Consider the following 19883-nt stretch of genomic DNA (forward strand, 5'->3'; position numbering starts at 1 on the left):
ACAATCCTGATATCTTGCAATTTTGTAACTTTTTCTCTCTTAGTTTTTCTGTTTATCTCTGTTCTGTCATGTATATTCCAAACATCTGTGTATTGGATGATCGTTGCCCTAACATCCCCCCTGGATGCGGACCCTGATGGGCTTGATATGGAAGGTAGCAGGAGTACCTCCATTTGCCCTATGGTTAAGATGGTAGCAGGAGTACCTCCACTGATACTTTGGCTTAAAAGGTAGCAGGAGTACCTTCATTGGCCCCCTGTCAACTTACGCGTGTAAGAGGAAGGGGCGCAGAGAAGTTGCGACCTGTTCAGTAGCCCCGCGTGGAGCAGATGCATAACCCCCTATAATGCATAACCTGTTGCTCTACAGACGTGCCACACACTGGCAATGTGTACCCCCTGACCGCGTTTGCTACTCGTTACTGCCTGATGGTGGCCGGACTGCATGGGTGGTTGGCGGACCTGGCTCTAACCAGCGATGCCTTGCCACCCACAGTCCGTATATACTATTGTGATCTGTAAGCGGTTTGAGTATTTCTAATGCGTGTCGGCGCCCTGATCTGGCAGGACGTGTCTGTGTCCATATGAGGGTACCTGATGCTTTTCCACTTGCGCTGTTGCTAAAGAGCGCTTCAAGCAGGTTACTGGGGTGGCGTCTTCCTATTACTGACAGGTCTGCGCTCAGCCGTTTCACTTCAGTGCACTGGGCATACCTAACATTGACCGATCGACTTTTGGGTAAGGGTGTTCGGCTCCATAACGACATCGCACACGTTTGTGAAATTGTCTCTACTGTGCATCTTTCCTATTTCTATGTTTTTGTCACATTCGGGCTTTATTTATGATTTGGTTGCTCAGCTCACACACTGTTTGGCGCCAAGTCATGTATTTAAACTATGCTCTGTACACACCCTTGCTTACCTGATGAATGTTCCAGTAGGGAACTGAAACGTAGGACCAATAAATCTCACCTTTAAGGTAACCTTTGACATTTTTGTCCTTATATAACGTTCGTGAAATCCTGTGAGTGCCGACACTGTCCAATGTATATATTAGAATATATTAACAATAATAATAATTTCCTTTTGGAACTTAAAGAAGTAGTAAATATTTTTTTTCCTATATTTAAAATTACTCTAAACAACCTAATAACATACCTTAGTCCCTGCATTCAGTCTGATTTGGTTTCTGACTTTTTAAGTTGAAGTCGCCAGCTCCTTTCCTCTACTTCCCGACACAGCATGAAGCCTCACCCCCTCTTACTTCCTATTCTGCTCTTCTCAGGAGAGCCTTCTGGGCATGCCTGACAGAGAAGAAGCGCTCTGGAATGCACAGAAAAGCAGAAGCCAGTGTGCAACAGCAGCAGATTTGTTTTCTGTGTTCATTTATGACTGGCTGACTCTGTTCTGCCTTCATACACGTTCTCACAGTGTGCAATCCAGCATTCAGCTTAACCATCCCTGTCTTCCAAATAAGCAGACCGTCTTGTAATCTAACTTGTTTATTGATAACAGGTTGTTTGATCGTAAGTGGTCAGTTGCAATTAGAAAACAGGAACACAGATGTATGTCTGTGTGTGCGCGTGTGTGCGCGTGTGTGGTAAAACTATAAAGATACAAATGATTTGTATAAGTATACAGCATAAAGCATATGAATAACATATACAGCAGCATTCATTATAAATCAGCATGTTTGAACAGATTATATTAGCTCTAAGCATGACTGGTTATCTACTAGCATAACAACTACTATATGCAGATTAGAACTATCTAAAACATCACTAAAGAACAGACTATCCTGAGACTTGTATAACTCTTACCAGAAATGCTGGCTGTAGGATAATGGAGGTTTAAGAAGCAGGAGTGCAAGGAGAGCTATGCAATATGTTGTAGACAGTATGGTGGCTTCCTTCTCCTTCCCAGAATGCACTAGCTACCCACAATGCACTGTAGTTGCATAATGAAGAACAACTTTAATTATACAAATGTAAGAAACATAAATCACAGTGGATTTCTATTGCCAGTAGATGGCGCTGTTACGTAACTAACTATACAGATTCTGACTTGTTGAATAGTAATGATTCTTCAACCCTTGACAGACGTCACTACTTGTCTTCTCAGGTGAAAACAACAACACAAGCTCTGTAGTTGGTCTGAGGAATAGTTTGCACTCGCCAAGCTTCCAGATTTTGACCTCGGCTTTACGTACACTCCCATCCTTGCTCGGAAACGTGTTGGTGATGAGGCCCAGTGGCCACTCATTCCGATGTGATTGGTGGTCTTTCATGAGCACGACATCCCCAGGTCTGATGTTCGGCTCGTTAGTTTGCCACTTCCTTCTTAACTGCAAGGTAGAGACATACTCTTTTCTCCACTTGTCCCAGAAGACATTAGAAAGATTTTGCACCTGCCTCCATTGACGTCTATACAGGTCTTTTTCAGTAAATTCTCCAGGTGGAACACTCATGGTGCTGGTCTTCTGTGTGAGTAACATGGCAGGGGTAAGGATCATCAAATCTTCAGGGTCACTGGAAAGGGTAGTCAACGGTCTTGCGTTCATGATGGCTGAGACTTCTGCCAAGAATGTGACCAGGCTTTCATGTGTGAGTCTCGTACTCCCTACTTGCAAGAAGATGGAATCCAAGATTTTCCTTGCTATCCCTATCATCCTTTCCAAGACACCGCCCATGTGGGAGGAATGAGGTGGATTAAAAGTCCATGTGCATCCTTGCTCATTTGCCTTAGCTCTAATTCTCCCTTAGCTAATGTAAACATCAGAGGGAGAAGTAATAATCTCCGCTGCATGCTGGCTAATGCACGTAGCTTGTCGGGTAAATTAGGGGAGCTGCAAGCTATTGCATGTATTAAAAATTATGATTTAATAGGTATCACTGAGACCTGGTGGGATGAAAAATGCGACTGGGCTGCGAATTTAAATGGTTATACACTTTTTAGGAGGGACAGAGAGATTAAAAAGGGTGGAGGGGTTTGTCTTTATGTAAAGTCAGATTTAAAGCCATGTAATAAAGACATTACCAATGAAAACGTCGAATCTCTTTGGGTAGAAATTTAAATAGGGCTGAAGGTCACAAAGAAAATGATCATTGGTGTATGCTATAAACCACCCCGTATAGATGAGGGGGATGAGGCCCAGCTATTGTTGCAAATGGAGGAGGCTTCAAAACTGGGTCAAGTTGTTATTATGGGGGACTTTAATTATCCGGACATTGACTGGAGTAATGGGGTGGCTAAGTCAGAAAAAGCTAGTAGGTTTGTAAATATGCTAAATGACAACTTTTTATTTCAGGCGGTTCAAGAACCCACTAGGAATGACTCTATTTTGGACCTGGTGATTTCTAATAATAATGAACTCATCGCTAACATTTGTGTGGGTGAGCATCCTTTGAGATAATGCTGCAGAGACAGCGCTATAAGGGAGTAACTAAAACGCTCAATTTTAGACATGCAGACTTTGCCAGTATAAGGGCATCTCTGCAATGTGTCAACTGGGAAAGGCTTTTCATGGGGTTAGACACAGAAGGAAAATGGAACATCTTTAAAACATTGCTTTGTAGGTATACACAACAGTATATCCCCCTTGTAAGCAAGGCTCTCCTTGCATCGCAAAGCAAAACCTTTATGGCTGAATAAAAGTGTTATTGTCGAGGTTGGTAAGAAAAAACGTGCTTTTAGGGCATTCAAGTTAGCTGGGACAGCAGAAACTTTCATCAGGTACAAGGAAGCAAATAAAGCATGCAAAAAAGCTATCAAGCAAGCTAAAATAGAAATGGAAAGGGATATTGCAGCTAGGAGTAAAAAGAATCCTAAATTATTTTTTAATTATGTGAATAGTAAAAAAATGAAGCAAGAAGGGGTGGGAACCTTATTATCACTGGGGGGTAAGTTGGTTGATGAGAACGGGGAAAAAGCTGAAATTTTGAACTCTTATTTTTCATCTGTCTATACATCTGAGGAGCCAGATAATGAAGGCTTCCCTTGTAATATGCCCAGTTCTAGTAATTTAGCTACTGGCGTGTGGGTCACTCAGGAGGAAATTCAAAAGAGACTTGAACATGTAAAGGTAAACAAAGGTCCAGGGCCGGATGGGATTCATCCCAGGGTATTAAATGACCTCTTCACTTAATTTTTCAGGATTCATTGAGGTCTGGCATGGTGCCGAGAGACTGGCGGATTGCTAATGTGGTGCCGTTATTTAAAAAGGGATCCCGTTCTCAGCCTGAAAACTATAGGCCTGTTAGTCTGACATCAGTAGTAGGAAAACTTTTGGAAGGGGTAATAAGGGATAGGGTACTTGAATACATTGCAGTTCACAATACTATTAGTTTGTGCCAGCATGGTTTTATGCGTAACAGATCTTGCCAGACTAATTTAGTCGCCTTTTATGAGGAGGTGAGCAGGAACCTTGATGCTGGAATGGCAGTTGATGTCATCTACTTGGACTTTGCTAAAGCATTTGATACAGTACCTCACAGAAGGTTAATGATCAAATTAAGGAATATTGGCCTAGAACATAATATTTGTAATTGGATAGAGAACTGGCTGAAGGATAGAGTAAAAAGAGTGGTTGTAAATGGAACATTTTCTAATTGGACCAGTGTGTTTAGTGGAGTACCGCAGGGGTCAGTCCTTGGGCCTTTGCTTTTTAACTTGTTTATTAATGACCTGGAGGTGGGCATAGACAGTACTGTTTCTATTTTTGCTGATGACACAAAATTGTGCAAAACTATAAGTTCCATGCAGGATGCTGCCGCTTTGCAGAGCGATTTGACAAAATTAGATAACTGGGCAGCAAACTGGAAAATGAGGTTCAATGTTGATAAGTGCAAAGTTATGCACTTTGGTAGAAATAATATAAACGCAAACTATCTACTGAATGGTAGTGTGTTGGGGGTTTCCTTAATGGAGAAGGATCTAGGGGTTTTTGTTGATAACAAGTTGTCTAATGCCAGGCAGTGTCATTCTGTGGCTACTAAAGCAAATAAAGTGCTGTCTTGTATAAAAAAGGGCATTGACTCAAGGGATGAGAACATAATTTTGCCCCTTTATAGGTCCCTGGTAAGGCCTCACCTTGAGTATGCGGTGCAGTTTTGGGCTCCAGTCCTTAAGAGGGATATTAATGAGCTGGAGAGAGTGCAGAGACGTGCAACTAAACTGGTTAAGGGGATGGAAGATTTAAACTATGAGGTGAGACTGTCGAGGTTGAGGTTGTTTTCTCTGGAAAAGAGGCGCTTGCGAGGGGACATGATTACTCTGTACAAGTACATTAGAGGGGATTATAGGCAGTTGGGGGATGTTCTTTTTTCCCATGAAAACAATCAACGCACCAGAGGTCACCCCTTTAGATTAGAGGAACGGAGCTTCCATTTGAAGCAGCGTAGGTGGTTTTTCACAGTGAGGGTAGTGAGGTTGTGGAATGCCCTTCCTAGTGATGTGGTAATGGCAGATTCTGTTAATGCCTTTAAGAGGGGCCTGGATGAGTTCTTGATCAATCAGAATATCCAAGGCTATTGTGATACTAATATCTACAGTTAGTACTAGTGGTTGTATTTATAGTTTATGTATGTGAGTGTATAGATTGGTAGGTGTGGGTTAGGTGTGCTGGGTTTACTTGGATGGGTTGAACTTGATGGACACTGGTCTTTTTTCAACCCTATGTAACTATAACTATGTAAGGTATCTGTCCACCTTGGCAGTATCCAAGTTAGAAAGAATTTGGAGTTCTTTTACTGCTCCAACGAAATTCGTGCCTCTATCTGAACAAATACATTTCACAGGTCCTCTAATGGCGATTAACCGTCGGAATGCATTTATGAAGCTGGAAGCATCCATAGATTCGATCACTTCTATATGAACTGCCCTGCTGGACATGCAAGTAAACAAGACTGCCCAACGCTTTGCACCGGTGTGAACACCTCACCTCACACATCTCCTTAGTGTAACATTCAGATTGAATTGTGTGGATTATTATGTCCTTGGACTTCTGCAGATTGGAAGCAGTAAAGGCGTTCTCGCAGTGATGCCAACCTTTACAAGGTTTCTGACTCACAGTTAATGTAGATGTGTAGGACTTAGCTATATGAATCAAGATGGCTATCGCACGGACCAGAGACATCCAGGTGGAGAACCTGCTGAAACGGTGAGATTCAAGTTGATGATCAGAAGTCACTGTGTTAAGAACAGACACTTCAGGTTGAATCTCCTCATCTGCGTCTGGATCTATCAATTCAAATGTGTCGCATCCGATATTGCTAGCAGTTGAACGGTACAGGAACGCAGGACCTGTGAACCATGTTGTGGCATTCAGGTGGCAGGCTGCAACGGATCTGGTTGCGTGGTCTGCAGGATTATGTTGTATGTATGTATGTATGTATATTTTTATTTATAAAGCGCTACTTATGTACACAGCGCTGTACAGTAGAATACATTAATACAAACAGGGGGTTAATAAGATAATAGATAAATACAAAGTATAACAATAAATACAAATAAATACAAGATACAGTAACAGTTGCAATAAGTTAAGAGTCAAAGGCACAAGAGGATGGAGGTCCCTGCCCCATAGAGCTTACAATCTATATGTTGTTGTTGTTGTGTAGGCACGTAGTGCCACTGTTGAGGACTAGTGGATCTCCTGATCCTCAGCACCCGATTGGAGATGTAGACATAAAAGCGTCTAGTTTCGTTGCAGATATATCCTAGGACTACCTTACTGTCCGTGTGGAACTCGACTTCTTCGACTTCTAGGCCTATTCCTGAAGTTATAAGTTCAGCCAACTCCACCACAAGCACAGCAGCACAGAGCTCCAGTCTGGGTATTGTGTGTTCGCGGAGAGGTGCCAGTTTGGTCCGACTCATGACGAATCCTACATGGCATTGTGCTTTGACATCAATGGTTTTTAGGTATGCTACAGCAGCGATTGCCTTGATCGAAGCATCGCAGAAGATATGAAGCTTGTGAAGAAGTACCTCTAGAAGTCTGTTGTTGAGGTCTGGACCAGACAGTAAGACATAGTTTAATGATACACCTTCGCACCTGGCACTTGAGTCGAACACTACTCGTTTCTGGCCTGGCTTTTTAGGATGATATACGCAGAATGTGGGTAAGTACCAACGTTCCTCTGAGTCTCGGAGCGCAGGTGCTATTTCTGCATGGTTGTTCTGGAATATTCTTTGCATAAAGGTAAAGAAATGTTCTTTCATCTCTGGTGTCCTCTGAGGTTTGTGCTTAAGGGAGATGAATCTGTTGTAGACAAGTTCTTTATTGTCAGGTAAGCGTTGTCTTCGGGGTCTAAATGGTAAAGGTGCGACCCACCTTTTTGACTTGTCCTTTGTCATTCCTTGATCCATGATCTCCAAGAACAGTCTGTCTTATATGGACATTGCGACCTTGTTGCCTTCTCTTGACCTATGGAAAACTGTACGCCCTAAGTGATCTCATTCACCCTCGCAGGCGTGGTCTTCGCTGGAAGGATCCATGAAGGGACAAGGGACAGGATCTCTGTGTGGCAATTCTTTTATCAGGAAACTGTTCTGACATGGTTGGAATAAGGAAGGACGTCCATTTTCAAGTGTGCTGGTGAGCATGCTGTTGACAGAGATCGGCTTGTGTGCTCCTCCTAGACAGACATCTCCTATGATGACCCACCTTAGGTCAAGTCTCTGGGCGTATGGAGCGTTTTGGGAACCATTAATCTGTCCTAGCTTTGTGAACACGTAGTATGTCTCTTCCTAGGAGTAAGGCTATTGGTGCTTCTGGATCCAGTTCTGGTATCTGGTGAGCTATACGCCTCAGGTGGGGGTGGTATGCTGCTACTTCTGGTGTAGGTATCTCAGAACAGTTGTCAGGAATTTGGTTGCACTCCAGTATGGTTGGCAGTGACAAGCAGGTCTGCCCGTCTATGGACTCTACCTTGTATCCAGTTGCCTTCCTCCCCGCCGTCTCAACGGTACCTGCACATGTCCTTAAGGAGTAGGGAGAACCGGGTCCTATGATGTTGAAGGTGTCAAAAAAGGTGGATTTTGCTAAAGGCCGGTTGCTTTCATCGTCTAGGATTGCATATACCTTAATCGCTTTATCTCGGTGACTGGCCGGGTAAACTCTGACAAGGCAGATTTTTGAGCAGGACTTTCCTCCTGCCACTCCTTTACAGATCTCAGTACACTGAGAAGTGACTACTGTGTTGGTTTTGTCAGTGTCTATCTGCTTCTTTTGATGGTCCTCTATTTGGTGTAATGCCTGAGAAGGTGGCCCAGGGTGTAAAGCCGTATTGTGTTCTATACTACCACATTCTGCGCATGACACACTGACCTCACAGTTCCTGGCTAGGTGCGGTGTTGCAGTGCAGCACCTGAAGCAGATGTTGTTGTCTTTAAGGAACTCTTTGCAGTCCTCTAAAGTCTTTTCTCTGAAGGCTCTGCATTTTAGTAAAGAATGTGGTTTCTTGTGCAGGGGGCATTCTTTGTTAAGATCTCTGTGTCTGTTCTCTTCTTGAGAAGACTTAGATGGCTTGTATGGAGAACCTGTGGAGGCAATGTTAGTTTTGTGGACTGCCACTGGCGTTTTATGAGGTCTGACACCAGGGGCAGTGGGACATGACATTGTAGATCAAAACTGGGATCATTTCTGATTCTTGCCTATTCACTGACAAAGTCTACAAACACCTTGAAGGGGGGAAATGGTACATTATGAACCCGTTTGTAAGTAGAACCATGTGTGACCCACTTCTCTTGTAAGTTATAAGGGAGTTTTTGAACAATCGGATTAACCCCTCTGGCAGTGTCTAGGAATGTTAGCCCTGTTAGATCTCCTTCTGCTTGAGCAACCTGTACCTCTCTTAACAAGTCACATAGCTCCCTGAGCTTCTGGTAACCTTTACCCACTATTCTGGGAAAGTTATCAATCCTTTTGAACAAAGCATTTTCAATGGCTCATCAAGTCTTTCCCACACCATTTTTAGGCCTCTGCCAGGATAGTTTATGTTAATGTCTCTGATTCTTTTGGCGTGTTCAATGGACTCGCTTCCAAGCCACTTTACCAGGAGGTCTAACTCTTCCTGATGGGAAAGGTCTAAGTCTCTTATGGCGTTTTGGAAGGAGGCTCGCCATGACCTGTAGTTCTCGGCCTGGTCAGTGAACTTTGTAAGTCCCCTGGTAACCAGCTCCCGTTTAGCAAAGAACTTAGCAAAGTCCATGGTGGCCCAGTTAGCATCATTACTACATGGTGTGCTATGATGCTGCATGTGTGGTGTACCACCATACCTTTTAAGAGCTTCTCGTTTAGAGCAGTCAGTATAATACCGTTCTGATGCAAAAGGTGTCCCTTTTATTCGAGGCAAAGGTCGTAGTCTCTGCTCCATAGGGCAGTAGTTGTCAGCATCGTTTGGTCGCATATCGTCCTGCCTAAGGTACTGTGGTTCAAGGTAGGATCTTTGGCACTCTGTATCAGTTGGCTGGTGTGCTGGCTCGTAGTTGTCCTCTTTCTTGGGATGTTGGTGGACGTACTTTGAGACACGCTGGACTGGATCTTGATCGTCTAGGTCCGGCCCAAGTACTTGGCTGTGTTTCTCGGAAAACTCCAGGGCTGAATAGCTTTGGCTATTGCGGCTGCCGCTTCTTTCTCTGCGGCGAGTCTTTCTAGCGATGCTTGCAGATCTACTCGTTCTTTTTCTAGTGATGCCCTCTCTTTCTTTAGTTGCATCTCTTGTGCAGCAAAGGAAGACATTACTTTTGCAGCCTCAGCTTCTGTATGTGCGAGAGCAGCCATTTCTTTTATGGAGGACTTGCTAGAGCAGCTTGCTCGTGATCTGGTTTTGTATGATGATGCTCGGCTAACAGACATTGTGCTTGTTCTAAATATAATGTATTAACATTTTTAGATAGTTTTTAAAATATTCTAGTTTTCATAGTGGTCCCACTGCAGCTGCCCCTCTCCTACCTAGCCTCTGGCCAGCTCTGAAGTCGGAGTCGGGTTCATATTAACTGACAGATCTGCCTCTCGTTCATTGGCTGCCAGTGCTGTCAATCCTCAGCTGTGGTAAGCCTACATCAGTAATTCAGTGGCTTCAAGTTCCGTTTTTAGTTAGATTTACACACAGCTCCTCTCCTTCTTTGACATCCCCCTCCCCCAGAAAACTTGTGAAAAGTCAGGATCGTAACCCTGATCGTAACTCAGTCGTAACCCTGTCGCACATTTGTTTCTATGAGAGTTTTGAGACTCGCAAGTGTTAGATGTGCAGGAAATTCAAACTGGAGCAGCCCATCTAACACTTGCGAGATGTGTGACAGGGTTACGACTGAGTTACGATCCTGACTTTTCACATGTTTTCTGGAGGGGGGGGGGGATGTTGAGGAAGGAGAGGAGCTGTGTGTAAATTTGACGGAGAATGGAACTGAACCACCGATGCAGGCTGAACACATAATTTAAAAGTGGGGGCTGGGTCTGTTTCTCAGGGAGTGCAGTCAGGCAGGGAACAAGGAACGAACCCACTGTGCTATGTGCTTCCCAGTGCTCGCTTTACACACGCCTTTTAGGGCAGAGGTGGCTGGGTCAGGGCAGGGAGAGCAGAAGTTTTATGTTGGGGGGGCGGAGTCAGGGAAGAGGAGGAGTTTTGTGAGTGGGTCTGAGAAGGGTAATACATTTTTATATTCATTTTTATTTTGGTTGTCCCCATTATATTTTAATTTTAAATTGTATATATTAAAGTTTTAAGCGCACCAAACTATATTCTGTGGATATTGGTAATGTTGAGGTGGCAAGCACCATGTGCACATGATTCTCTCTTTGCACACTATACATAGTAACATAGTAACATAGTAAGTTGGGTTGAAAAAAAGACATACGTCCATCAAGTTCAACCATAATGCCTATATATAACCTGCCTAACTACTAGTTGATCCAGAGGAAGGCAAAAAACCCCATCTGAAGCCTCTCTAATTTGCCACAGAGGGGAAAAAATTCCTTCCTGACTATAGCAATTATTTAAAAAGAAGGAAGCCATTGTACTACCTTTTGCTGACTTTACAAGAAAAAATAATACACTACAAAACTTTAACCCTTGAAGTGCCACCGAATGTAGAACCTATGTTCTGTGAATAAAAGGACTGAAGTGCCACAGATAGCAGATTCTACGTCCCGCAACACTTCTGGGTGGAAATGCAGCTTTTAACGCTTTTACTGCCTAGCACTTATGTGATACGTGCTTGAAGAAAAAGCTCTGCCTGCCAAGCACATATCACATACGTGCTTCGCATTTCATTGTCCTCTCTCTGCACTGGCAGCTTTTGCTGCCTGCATAGAAAGTCTGGTGTGCCCCCAACCCCCTAGACCAGTGTTCCCCAACCAGTGGCTCAGGAGCAACATTTTGCTTGCCAACCCTTTGGATATTGCTCTCGGTGGCCTCAAAGCAGGTGCTTATGTATGAATTTCTGGTTAGGAGGCAAGTTTTAGTTGCATAAAAACCCAGTGTAAACCCCCTGTAGGCTTCCAGTCAACATAGGGGCTATCAAATAGCCAATAATAGCTCTCATTGGCACCTCCAGGAACTTTTTTCATACTTGTGTTGCTCTCCAAAACATTTTCCATTTGAATGTGGCTCACAGTTATAAAAGGTTGGGTATCCCTGCAATAGGCAATAGGCCATCGGGGCTAGCAAATCGGTCCTGCGACAGAAGAACAGTTCGTATCACACTCGTGTCTGCTGTTAGAGCTTCCTCCTCCAGCCCCCCTAAGTCACTGTAAGTAAGAACTGTACTGTAAGTGGAATATATGGCCTTGAAATCTGAAGTATGCAGCTTTCTGGCAGTGCTTTGGGAAGTTAGTAGGGTACTGCATGGAGTTTTTGACCTATACAAGTGAGAAATCATCATAAAACTATACATATTTGGTATTGGCATTTTCAAGAGACATTCAACTTTCCAAATAAGTTGTATTTTTGTGCATAAAATAATTCATGTTTTTGATATGGGTGTGTTTATATTATGGAAAATATTATTTTTCTTTCTTTTTTAGACATTTAGAAACAGAAGTGGAATTACACAAAAATTCTAACATATTTTGAAAACTTAGGTTGTCCTGAAAAAAATTATTTATTGTTTTCCTGGGTAAACTAAAATTTCTCCTTAGGAAATATCCCTGAAGTAAAAGAGTACAAATGTTCAAAGATTGTCTGTTATTATAAGTACCAGAAGGGTATACAGTTGGTGGGAGAATGCTTTGCATTCAGCATAGGGGAGGGCGGGACTTTGCTACTGGTTTTGTGACATCACAGCAAGGTGTTGCCACTCCCAGACCGTGTGGCGGATGCTGCAATCGTGTACGCAGGACAGCGTGTGTGATGGCAGCTGCGTTTAGTCACATCCACTATCGTTGCTGACCAGCATCTGTTTTACTGTTCTGCCTTCATACACGTTCTCACAGTGTGCAATCGAGCATTCAGCTTAACCATCCCTGTCTTCCAAATAAGCAGACCGTCTTGTAATCTAACTTGTTTATTGATAACAGGTTGTTTGATCGTAAGTGGTCAGTTGCAATTAGAAAACAGGAACACAGATGTATGTCTGTGTGTGCGCGTGTGTGGTAAAACTATAAAGATACAAATGATTTGTATAAGTATACAGCATAAAGCATATGAATAACATATACAGCAGCATTCATTATAAATCAGCATGTTTGAACAGATTATATTAGCTCTAAGCATGACTGGTTATCTACTAGCATAACAACTACTACATGCAGATTAGAACTATCTAAAACATCACTAAAGAACAGACTATCCTGAGACTTGTATAACTCTTACCAGATATGCTGGCTGTAGGATAATGGAGGTTTAAGAAGCAGGAGTGCAAGGAGAGCTATGCAATATGTTGTAGACAGTATGGTGGCTTCCCTCTCCTTCCCAGAATGCACTAGCTACCCACAATGCACTGTAGTTGCATAATGAAGAACAACTTTAATTATACAAATGTAAGAAACATAAATCACAGTGGATTTCTATTGCCAGTAGATGGCGCTGTTACGTAACTAACTATACAGATTCTGACTTGAATAGTAATGATTCTTCAACCCTTGATGTGGGGCACTAACTCACTCAATACACTAAATACTCACTAAATACACACAAAAAATGCACTTATGAAAGTGCTTCACAAACAGAAAGTCTATGTACCCAAACATAATTCATATCTGCTGAAAAATTATACATCAACACCACAGTTGAATCAATTCAACGGCATTTTAGAACAGGAATAAATCACTATATTGATGGATTGCTTGCACTTTCATCTTAATTCATTCAACTGTGGTGTTGGACTATAGTCATGATAGATGAGGGGTGAATGAAACCTTTCCCCAGCAGGTGAAATAAAGTCCCTGTGTACTGAGAGGCAGCACCCAGTCCAGAAACAAACCTCACTGAGCAAAGCAAATGCCTGTCAAGTAATGTGCTTTATCATTGGCTACAAGTGTAAATGAAATGTAGCCAATCTCCGCCTCAGAAAACCATCCCCCTAGCAACCGCAGGAGACAGAGGAAGAACAAGAGATCGGCTGTCAGCCCCACCCATTCCCCCTCCAATATCCTTCACTGTGCCTGCACCGCTTTATCCTGAACCTGCTCTCTTGCCCTCTGTAATGCGCTCTCTCCTGCTTCTTGTTAGGTAAGGGGTTAAGGCAGCGATCTGCACTACAGCTCTGGTATTCGTCTCAGCCTGACAGAATTGTGATGGATAGCTCTTACTGCTCGCTCCTTCAGTTTCAAACTTCTAGGCCCAAAAGTTTAAAACTGAACATTAGTGCCTGGCTGTAGTTCAGAGCTGTTATCACCTAATGATCTTTTATCAGTGCAGTAAAAGGGAATGGAGTCTCAGTGTTTGTTTGAGCAGGATCATTTCACTGTGTACCTCCAGCCTACAGCTGCTTTTGCTGTACACTTTTTTTTTCTTTGAAAAGTTCAGTTCTATCCTTTGTATAATATAATAGTTTACTTACTACAGTAAATGAAATAGCCACTGTTTTATTCTGCTATGAGTACTGGGGGTATTATACATGAAACAGCCACTGTTTTATTCTGCTATGAGTTCTGGGGTGCATTAAACATGAAACAGCCACTGTTTCATTCTGCTATTAGTTCTGGGGCATTATACATGGAAATGCCGCTGTGCCATACAGGCATCTGGAGAATGGTTTACTGGAGGTGTGGCTTCCAAAGTGGGCATGGCCTAAAATATTTGCCCCGTGTCCCTGGATTTCATTCTAAACATCTGGTTACCTTATCCTGGAAGTAAGTCAATCAGTCAGTCATATTGCCGTAGACAAGACTATTCCTTTTGTGCCTTCAGAGGACAGGCTACAACAAAATGGCAACTAGTAAGTGAGATAGCAGTTAACCCCATTTCTAACCCCTGTTCTAGATGCTAGAAAGAACATATAACACTGTCAGGAGGAGTTTATGTAACTCCCAATCAAGAGTGGCAGAGGCCTCTTGAATACCAGCAAGAACATTGTCAAGGGCAATGTTATTTAAATGTGCACCATCCAACCTCATCATCCTAGCATTCTCAGCTTTAATTGGAAGTGTCCTAAAAACTTCCAGCCCTTACGTCTTGCAAAATGAAAAACCTGTTGTTTTAAAAGACATTTGTGGTCTCTCAATGGCCAGCAAATCCTGAGCCTTATGGCATACCACCCTAGAGAGTCTATTTCCTACCACACCACCACTATTACGGAGAATAAACCCAGAAAATGTGTAACCAGACTTGATCCGGATGATGAGCTTAGAAAAAGATCATTGCTCCTGGCATGCATTTCCAACACAGACCACTGTAACACTCCTGTCCATCTAAAGCCCCTTCATTCGCACGTGAACCCCATGAGAACCAAGATTTATGCCCCCAGGATGAATTTTGGCCCTTGGCACAGCCCAAAAATTGTATGAATGCACCATCAGACAGACAATGGGTGTCAAGTCCCATAAACTGTACATATGATGTAATCCACCAAGCACAAGGACACAGAGATTTAGATTATTAAAAGTATATATACTATAGCAATATATAAAGGATAATGTATCCCTCCTGTAAATAGAGAATAATGTACTGTAAAATATATAATTATATAATTTCACAGAGGAGTTCTATGACCATGCTTGAGGTATGTTGACATTATACATAACAAATTAATTGTATGTGTGAATGTAAAGCATCAGAAAGTTTAAAATCACCCCTCACTAAGCATTATGTGAAGAAAGTGTTAAGGAACAGATAAATAAATATTTCTCCTAGGAATGCCTTTGTGAAATCTAAAGTGCGTTTGGTCATGGAACTAATACAGGTATGGAACCCATTATCCATAAACCTATTATTTTGAAAGCACAGAATTACGGGGAAAACGATCTCTCATAGACTCCATTATAATCATACAATTCAAATTTTTAATTATGATTTCCTTTTTCTCTGTATTAATAAACCAGTACCATGATGGTAACTAATATTTTCCTTATTGGAAGCAAAACAATACTATTAGGTTTGTTCAATGCTTACATTTTTTTTTTTTTAGACTTAAGGCATGGTGATCCAGATAGACCCCAGGTCCCAAGCATTTTGGATAACAGGTCCCATACCTGTACTCTCATATTTCACCCCCTAGGCACTGCCGCACTGCAGCATTGCCCTCACCACATATGCAGCATTGTTGAGAAATACAGTTTAAATCAGTTTATTTAAAAAGCAAGTGTAACGCTTTTCTGACCCAATTTGGAATAAACCCAGGCTAGTAGTGAATAGAGAGCATGGGTTACATTTGCGACACTTAATACAAAGGGGTGAGCCTCCGCTATATGGGAGAATCAGGATGGAGTGAGGGTGTAGTGAAACTACAACTAGCTGAGGTGTGGTGTGCAGATGGTAAAAGATGGACGCCAGAGGATTCTTGCTGATCAACTATAGTACAAGTTTATTAAAGGCACAACTGGATAGTGGGTTATACTCACAGACACAGCAGTGTATGATGGCACAGGTAGTACAGCAGATGTGACTCTTTAGGCACAGAATAACCCACTTGGAGGATGCACAGAGGATTAGTTGACACCTGAGATATAGACCTTTCAGAAGGGAGTGTTCCGGCCGACTGTGGTCCAGGGGAGAGCTCCTAACACTGGTACCTGGCGTCTAATAAAACCGGTCCCTAAAGAACAACTACAGAGCCGGGGTGGACTAAACCCTTTTACAACTCCTGGTTGGGGCTATTGACTGCCCTTACTAAATAGGCTGACTACAATCACCTCTCCTAGAGGGTGCTATTAACAAATCTGACTGTGCTGGATTTACCTCGTTCACGGGGCCCTGTCCCCGACTTATCACTAGGGTAGGTGGTCCCCTAGGGTACAAATGGCTTCTGGGCCTATGTTCTGGTCCAGGCTCAGTTGGGATCTGTCCAGAACACAGCATGCAGCCAAAAGAGGAAGCCACTTCCTTGAGCAAGACACTATATAGTCTGCCAAGGGGAGTGGTCAACCTGGGCTAAACCTATAGGGGGTAGCCTAATAACTGAAATAGGAGTGCAGAGGGCTCTGCCCTATAATTGCACAGATTAGACAAAGATAAGGGATAACATCATAGGGAGCTTAACCCTATGGGTCCCTACACAAGCTACCAGAGCTACAGAAATAAAGAAATAAATAACTTAATAAATGTCACTTTATTGAGAATAGAAAACCTGCCTTAATGCAAAACTGCCTTGTGCGCAGTTTTGCATTAAGGCGGGTTTCCTATTCTTTTTGGACAGACGCTGATTACATTTTAAGTAATTTATCTCATTATTAAACTGACACCTTATTTATTGTTATTAACCCCTTTTTTCTATTTTCAGACAAAGCATCCAAATGAATTTAACTCAACCAAAGAAGACTTGCGACCGTTTTTATGTATCATTCTACCTACAACAGCTCTGTTGGTTATAGGATTTTTTGTGTTGTTTCTTTACCGAAAATGCAGGCATAAGACACCACAGGGTCAGCTTTTTTCCATCGGTCTCCAGGAGAACATGCCAGAAAGAGAAATTGACTTCTTTTCCACCTTACACTGGAGCACAGAACCTTTTCAGTACTGTACACTCATACCTGATGCCTCCATTCTTACTATATGTATGCCTCCACCTTATGAAAAAGCAATTCTGAAGACCTCAAGTGAGGTTTGTTTAAACATCTGCCAGGACCCAGTGCCTCCATATGAGGAAAGACCACGAAGGTCAAGCAAATGATATTTGAATTCTGATGTGCAGCCTTTGGACTGGACTTCAGCTGGCACTGGTAGTCCAGATACATGAATTTGCTAAGCAGCTTAAACCTAAAAAGGCTTTTTAAAAGTTGTTTTGACTTTTAATTCTTCCCCATGGTTATATAAATTGATCTCTTTAGCGAGAGTGTTAAACTGAGTAAGTTCAACAGACAAAACATTAAATGCAGAGGCAGATAATTGCACCTCAAACTGAGTAAAAATTAGTCCAGTTTTAAGGGTATTAAATAGTTGCCATTTTCCTGCACTGAACAAGATGTATACTTATCTAATTCTCCTACTTCATTGCTCTTGCATATCCTACTGTGTAAAAAGGCCTTACCCTTTAATGCTGGCATGAAATGCTTCAGCAGATAAATATTGTATTTTTGGACATTCTGGTTATTTTCGTATAATATTAATTCTGTTTTTTTTTTTTATTTCATTGTTGCCTAACATATAAATACAGAACACAGGTAATTAGTTAAATGCAGCATCACAACATTGACCCATACTTTTAGCATAACTGAAAATGTACATGACTATAACTAAAATAAAAAATACATACTAGTAACAAATGCTTATTTTGCTGGTTTGTTTTTTTATCTTTTTTTTTTTTTTTTTTCAAAAGGGCAATTATTCAGGTATGGTGAAATCATTTTTTTTAAAACAAAGTGCATCTTTCATTTTAGTGTATGTGAAAAATGTCTTTATATAAAACCAAATAGTGAAAGTGAAGTGCAAAAACACTCTGGGGAGATTGCCAAATCACCAGATATGGGGATATATGAACCAAATAAATACATAAGTCTACGAACACCTTTAGGATAAAAGGAATGCTGAATAGTAAAGTATGTCTTTTTTTTTATACAGAAAAAAAATCCCAATTGGGTATACTCACAAGCATAATATAAAAAATAGCATTGTACAAGTAGTCATTCATCTGTTCAAGTCAAATTAATGTGGTACCCGTTGCATCCCCTTTATGATATTCACAATAATGGTGTGGGACGCTATGATTGGTCTTTTTGGCTTTGATATTCCGAATGTGTTCGCCTATTCTACATCCGACTGACCTTTTAGTTCTCCCTACATAAAACTTTTTGCAAGGCAAATTAGCAGATAAATAATATAAATATCTAACTATCTATTAGAGAAATATCGCCATATACATATTATTTAGGAAGAACAAACTGACAGGCCCCACATTTTTTCCGCTCACATTTATAAGTGATATTAAAATATTCATGTTCTGAGTGCCAACTCACTGCCCCTAAAGACATACTGACCAACTAAGGCACGCCCTTTATGTCCAAAGTCACCAGAGAAATGTGTAAATTATTTAAGGTGACCCAGTTTTGAACCTCAGTGTACCATCCTCAAACAGATGGCTTAGTTGAGAGGTTTAAAAATACCCTAAAAACTATGTTAAAAAGAGTAGATGGAAGGATCTGGGACTATCTTTTGCCATACCTAATGTTTGCTATTCGAGAGGTGCCCCAGTCCTCCACAGGTTACTCACCATTAGAGTTGTTGTATGGTAGACATCCCCAGGCTAGATGTAGCCAGGGAAACCTGGGAAGGACAAACAACTCCCTTCAAAAGTGTCATAGAACATCTTCCTCAAATGCAGGATTGGATAGCTGCTGTTGAGCCCTTAGTAAGGGAACACATGGAACAGGCTCAGCAGGCACAATAAAGAGTATATAACCGCAATAAGCGAGTGCGTACATTTTCCCCAGGGGACTGTGTAATTGTCTTGGTGCCTACAGTAGAAAGTAAGTTTTTAGCCAAATGGCAGGGGCCTTTTGAGATTGTTGAGAAGGTTGGGGATGCAAACTACAAGGTTCACCAGCCAGGTAAATGGAAACTAGAACAGATTAACCATGTAAATCTTATCGAACCTTGGAAAGACAGGGTGTCTCTCTCTGCTGAACCTGTCCACCAGGGATCCAGTACATCTGGAATACCAGAGGTAAATTTTGCTGAAACACTGAGGTACAGAAGAAGGAAGTGAAAGAGTTTGCGATAGAAATAAAGACTTACCAGGTTGCACCTCTGTAATACAGCATATATGACCGAACCTGGTGTAAATTTAAAATAGAGTGCCTGAAGCCAAATGAGAAGCAATTTCAAAAGAGGTTAAAAAAATGCTTCAACTGGGTGTCATTGAAGAGTCTCATAGTGACTGGTCAGGGCTGTTTTTAATTCCAAAACAGGATGGGAGCTTACGTTTTTTGTAATGACTTTAGAAATTCAGAATTCTGTCTCAAAATTTGATGCATACCCAATGCTGTAGGTTGATGAATTAATTGAAAGACTTGGGGAAGCTAGGTATTTAACAACACTAGATTTGACCAGTTTTGCAATTGGAAAAATAGTGTTATTATTTTACTATTAAGCAGGAGCTGCTGTTTTGAGTGATTTTACAACCCTGTAAATCTGAAACCTTATTTGTGCAATTGGTATTGTAAGGGATTGGGGCACAATGTCCTTGTCCTGGGTTAGAGAGGGAAAAAGATCTCTGTATTAGTTAGAGTTGGAGAGGCTTAGGATTTGTTGTTTTCTGTATTTCTTTTTTCCCTACTGCACCCAAACGT

The 19883-nt window shown here is 41.8% G+C and overlaps 1 protein-coding gene and 1 long non-coding RNA gene across 3 annotated transcripts in view; one reads left to right on the forward strand and one right to left on the reverse strand.

The window, feature by feature from the left end:
• smim28 (small integral membrane protein 28) overlaps positions 1–17861 on the forward strand; it is a 59121-nt gene extending 41260 nt beyond the window's left edge. Inside the window, exons 1-2 of one of the 2 annotated variants that reach the window (XR_001170853.3) lie at positions 13516–13671; positions 16880–17861. Coding sequence is in view for 1 of the 2 variants with exons in the window: in XM_031902482.1 (XP_031758342.1) it covers positions 16880–17269 (390 nt within the window). In the remaining variant the exon portion in view is untranslated. Of the gene's footprint in view, positions 1–13515; positions 13672–16879 lie in introns of those variants that run through there. The other variant, XM_031902482.1, reaches the window with a different exon arrangement.
• LOC108647628 lies at positions 12490–13182 on the reverse strand. Its single transcript, XR_001924540.2, has 2 exons — positions 12814–13182; positions 12490–12599 (listed from the first exon to the last, which is right to left on the reverse strand). It is a non-coding gene; the product is annotated as an uncharacterized LOC108647628 (long non-coding RNA).
• Positions 17862–19883: the final 2022 nt, after the last annotated feature.

This window comes from Xenopus tropicalis, chromosome 5, assembly GCF_000004195.4.
Source record: "Xenopus tropicalis strain Nigerian chromosome 5, UCB_Xtro_10.0, whole genome shotgun sequence".
NCBI classification, from domain to species: Eukaryota; Metazoa; Chordata; class Amphibia; order Anura; family Pipidae; genus Xenopus; species Xenopus tropicalis.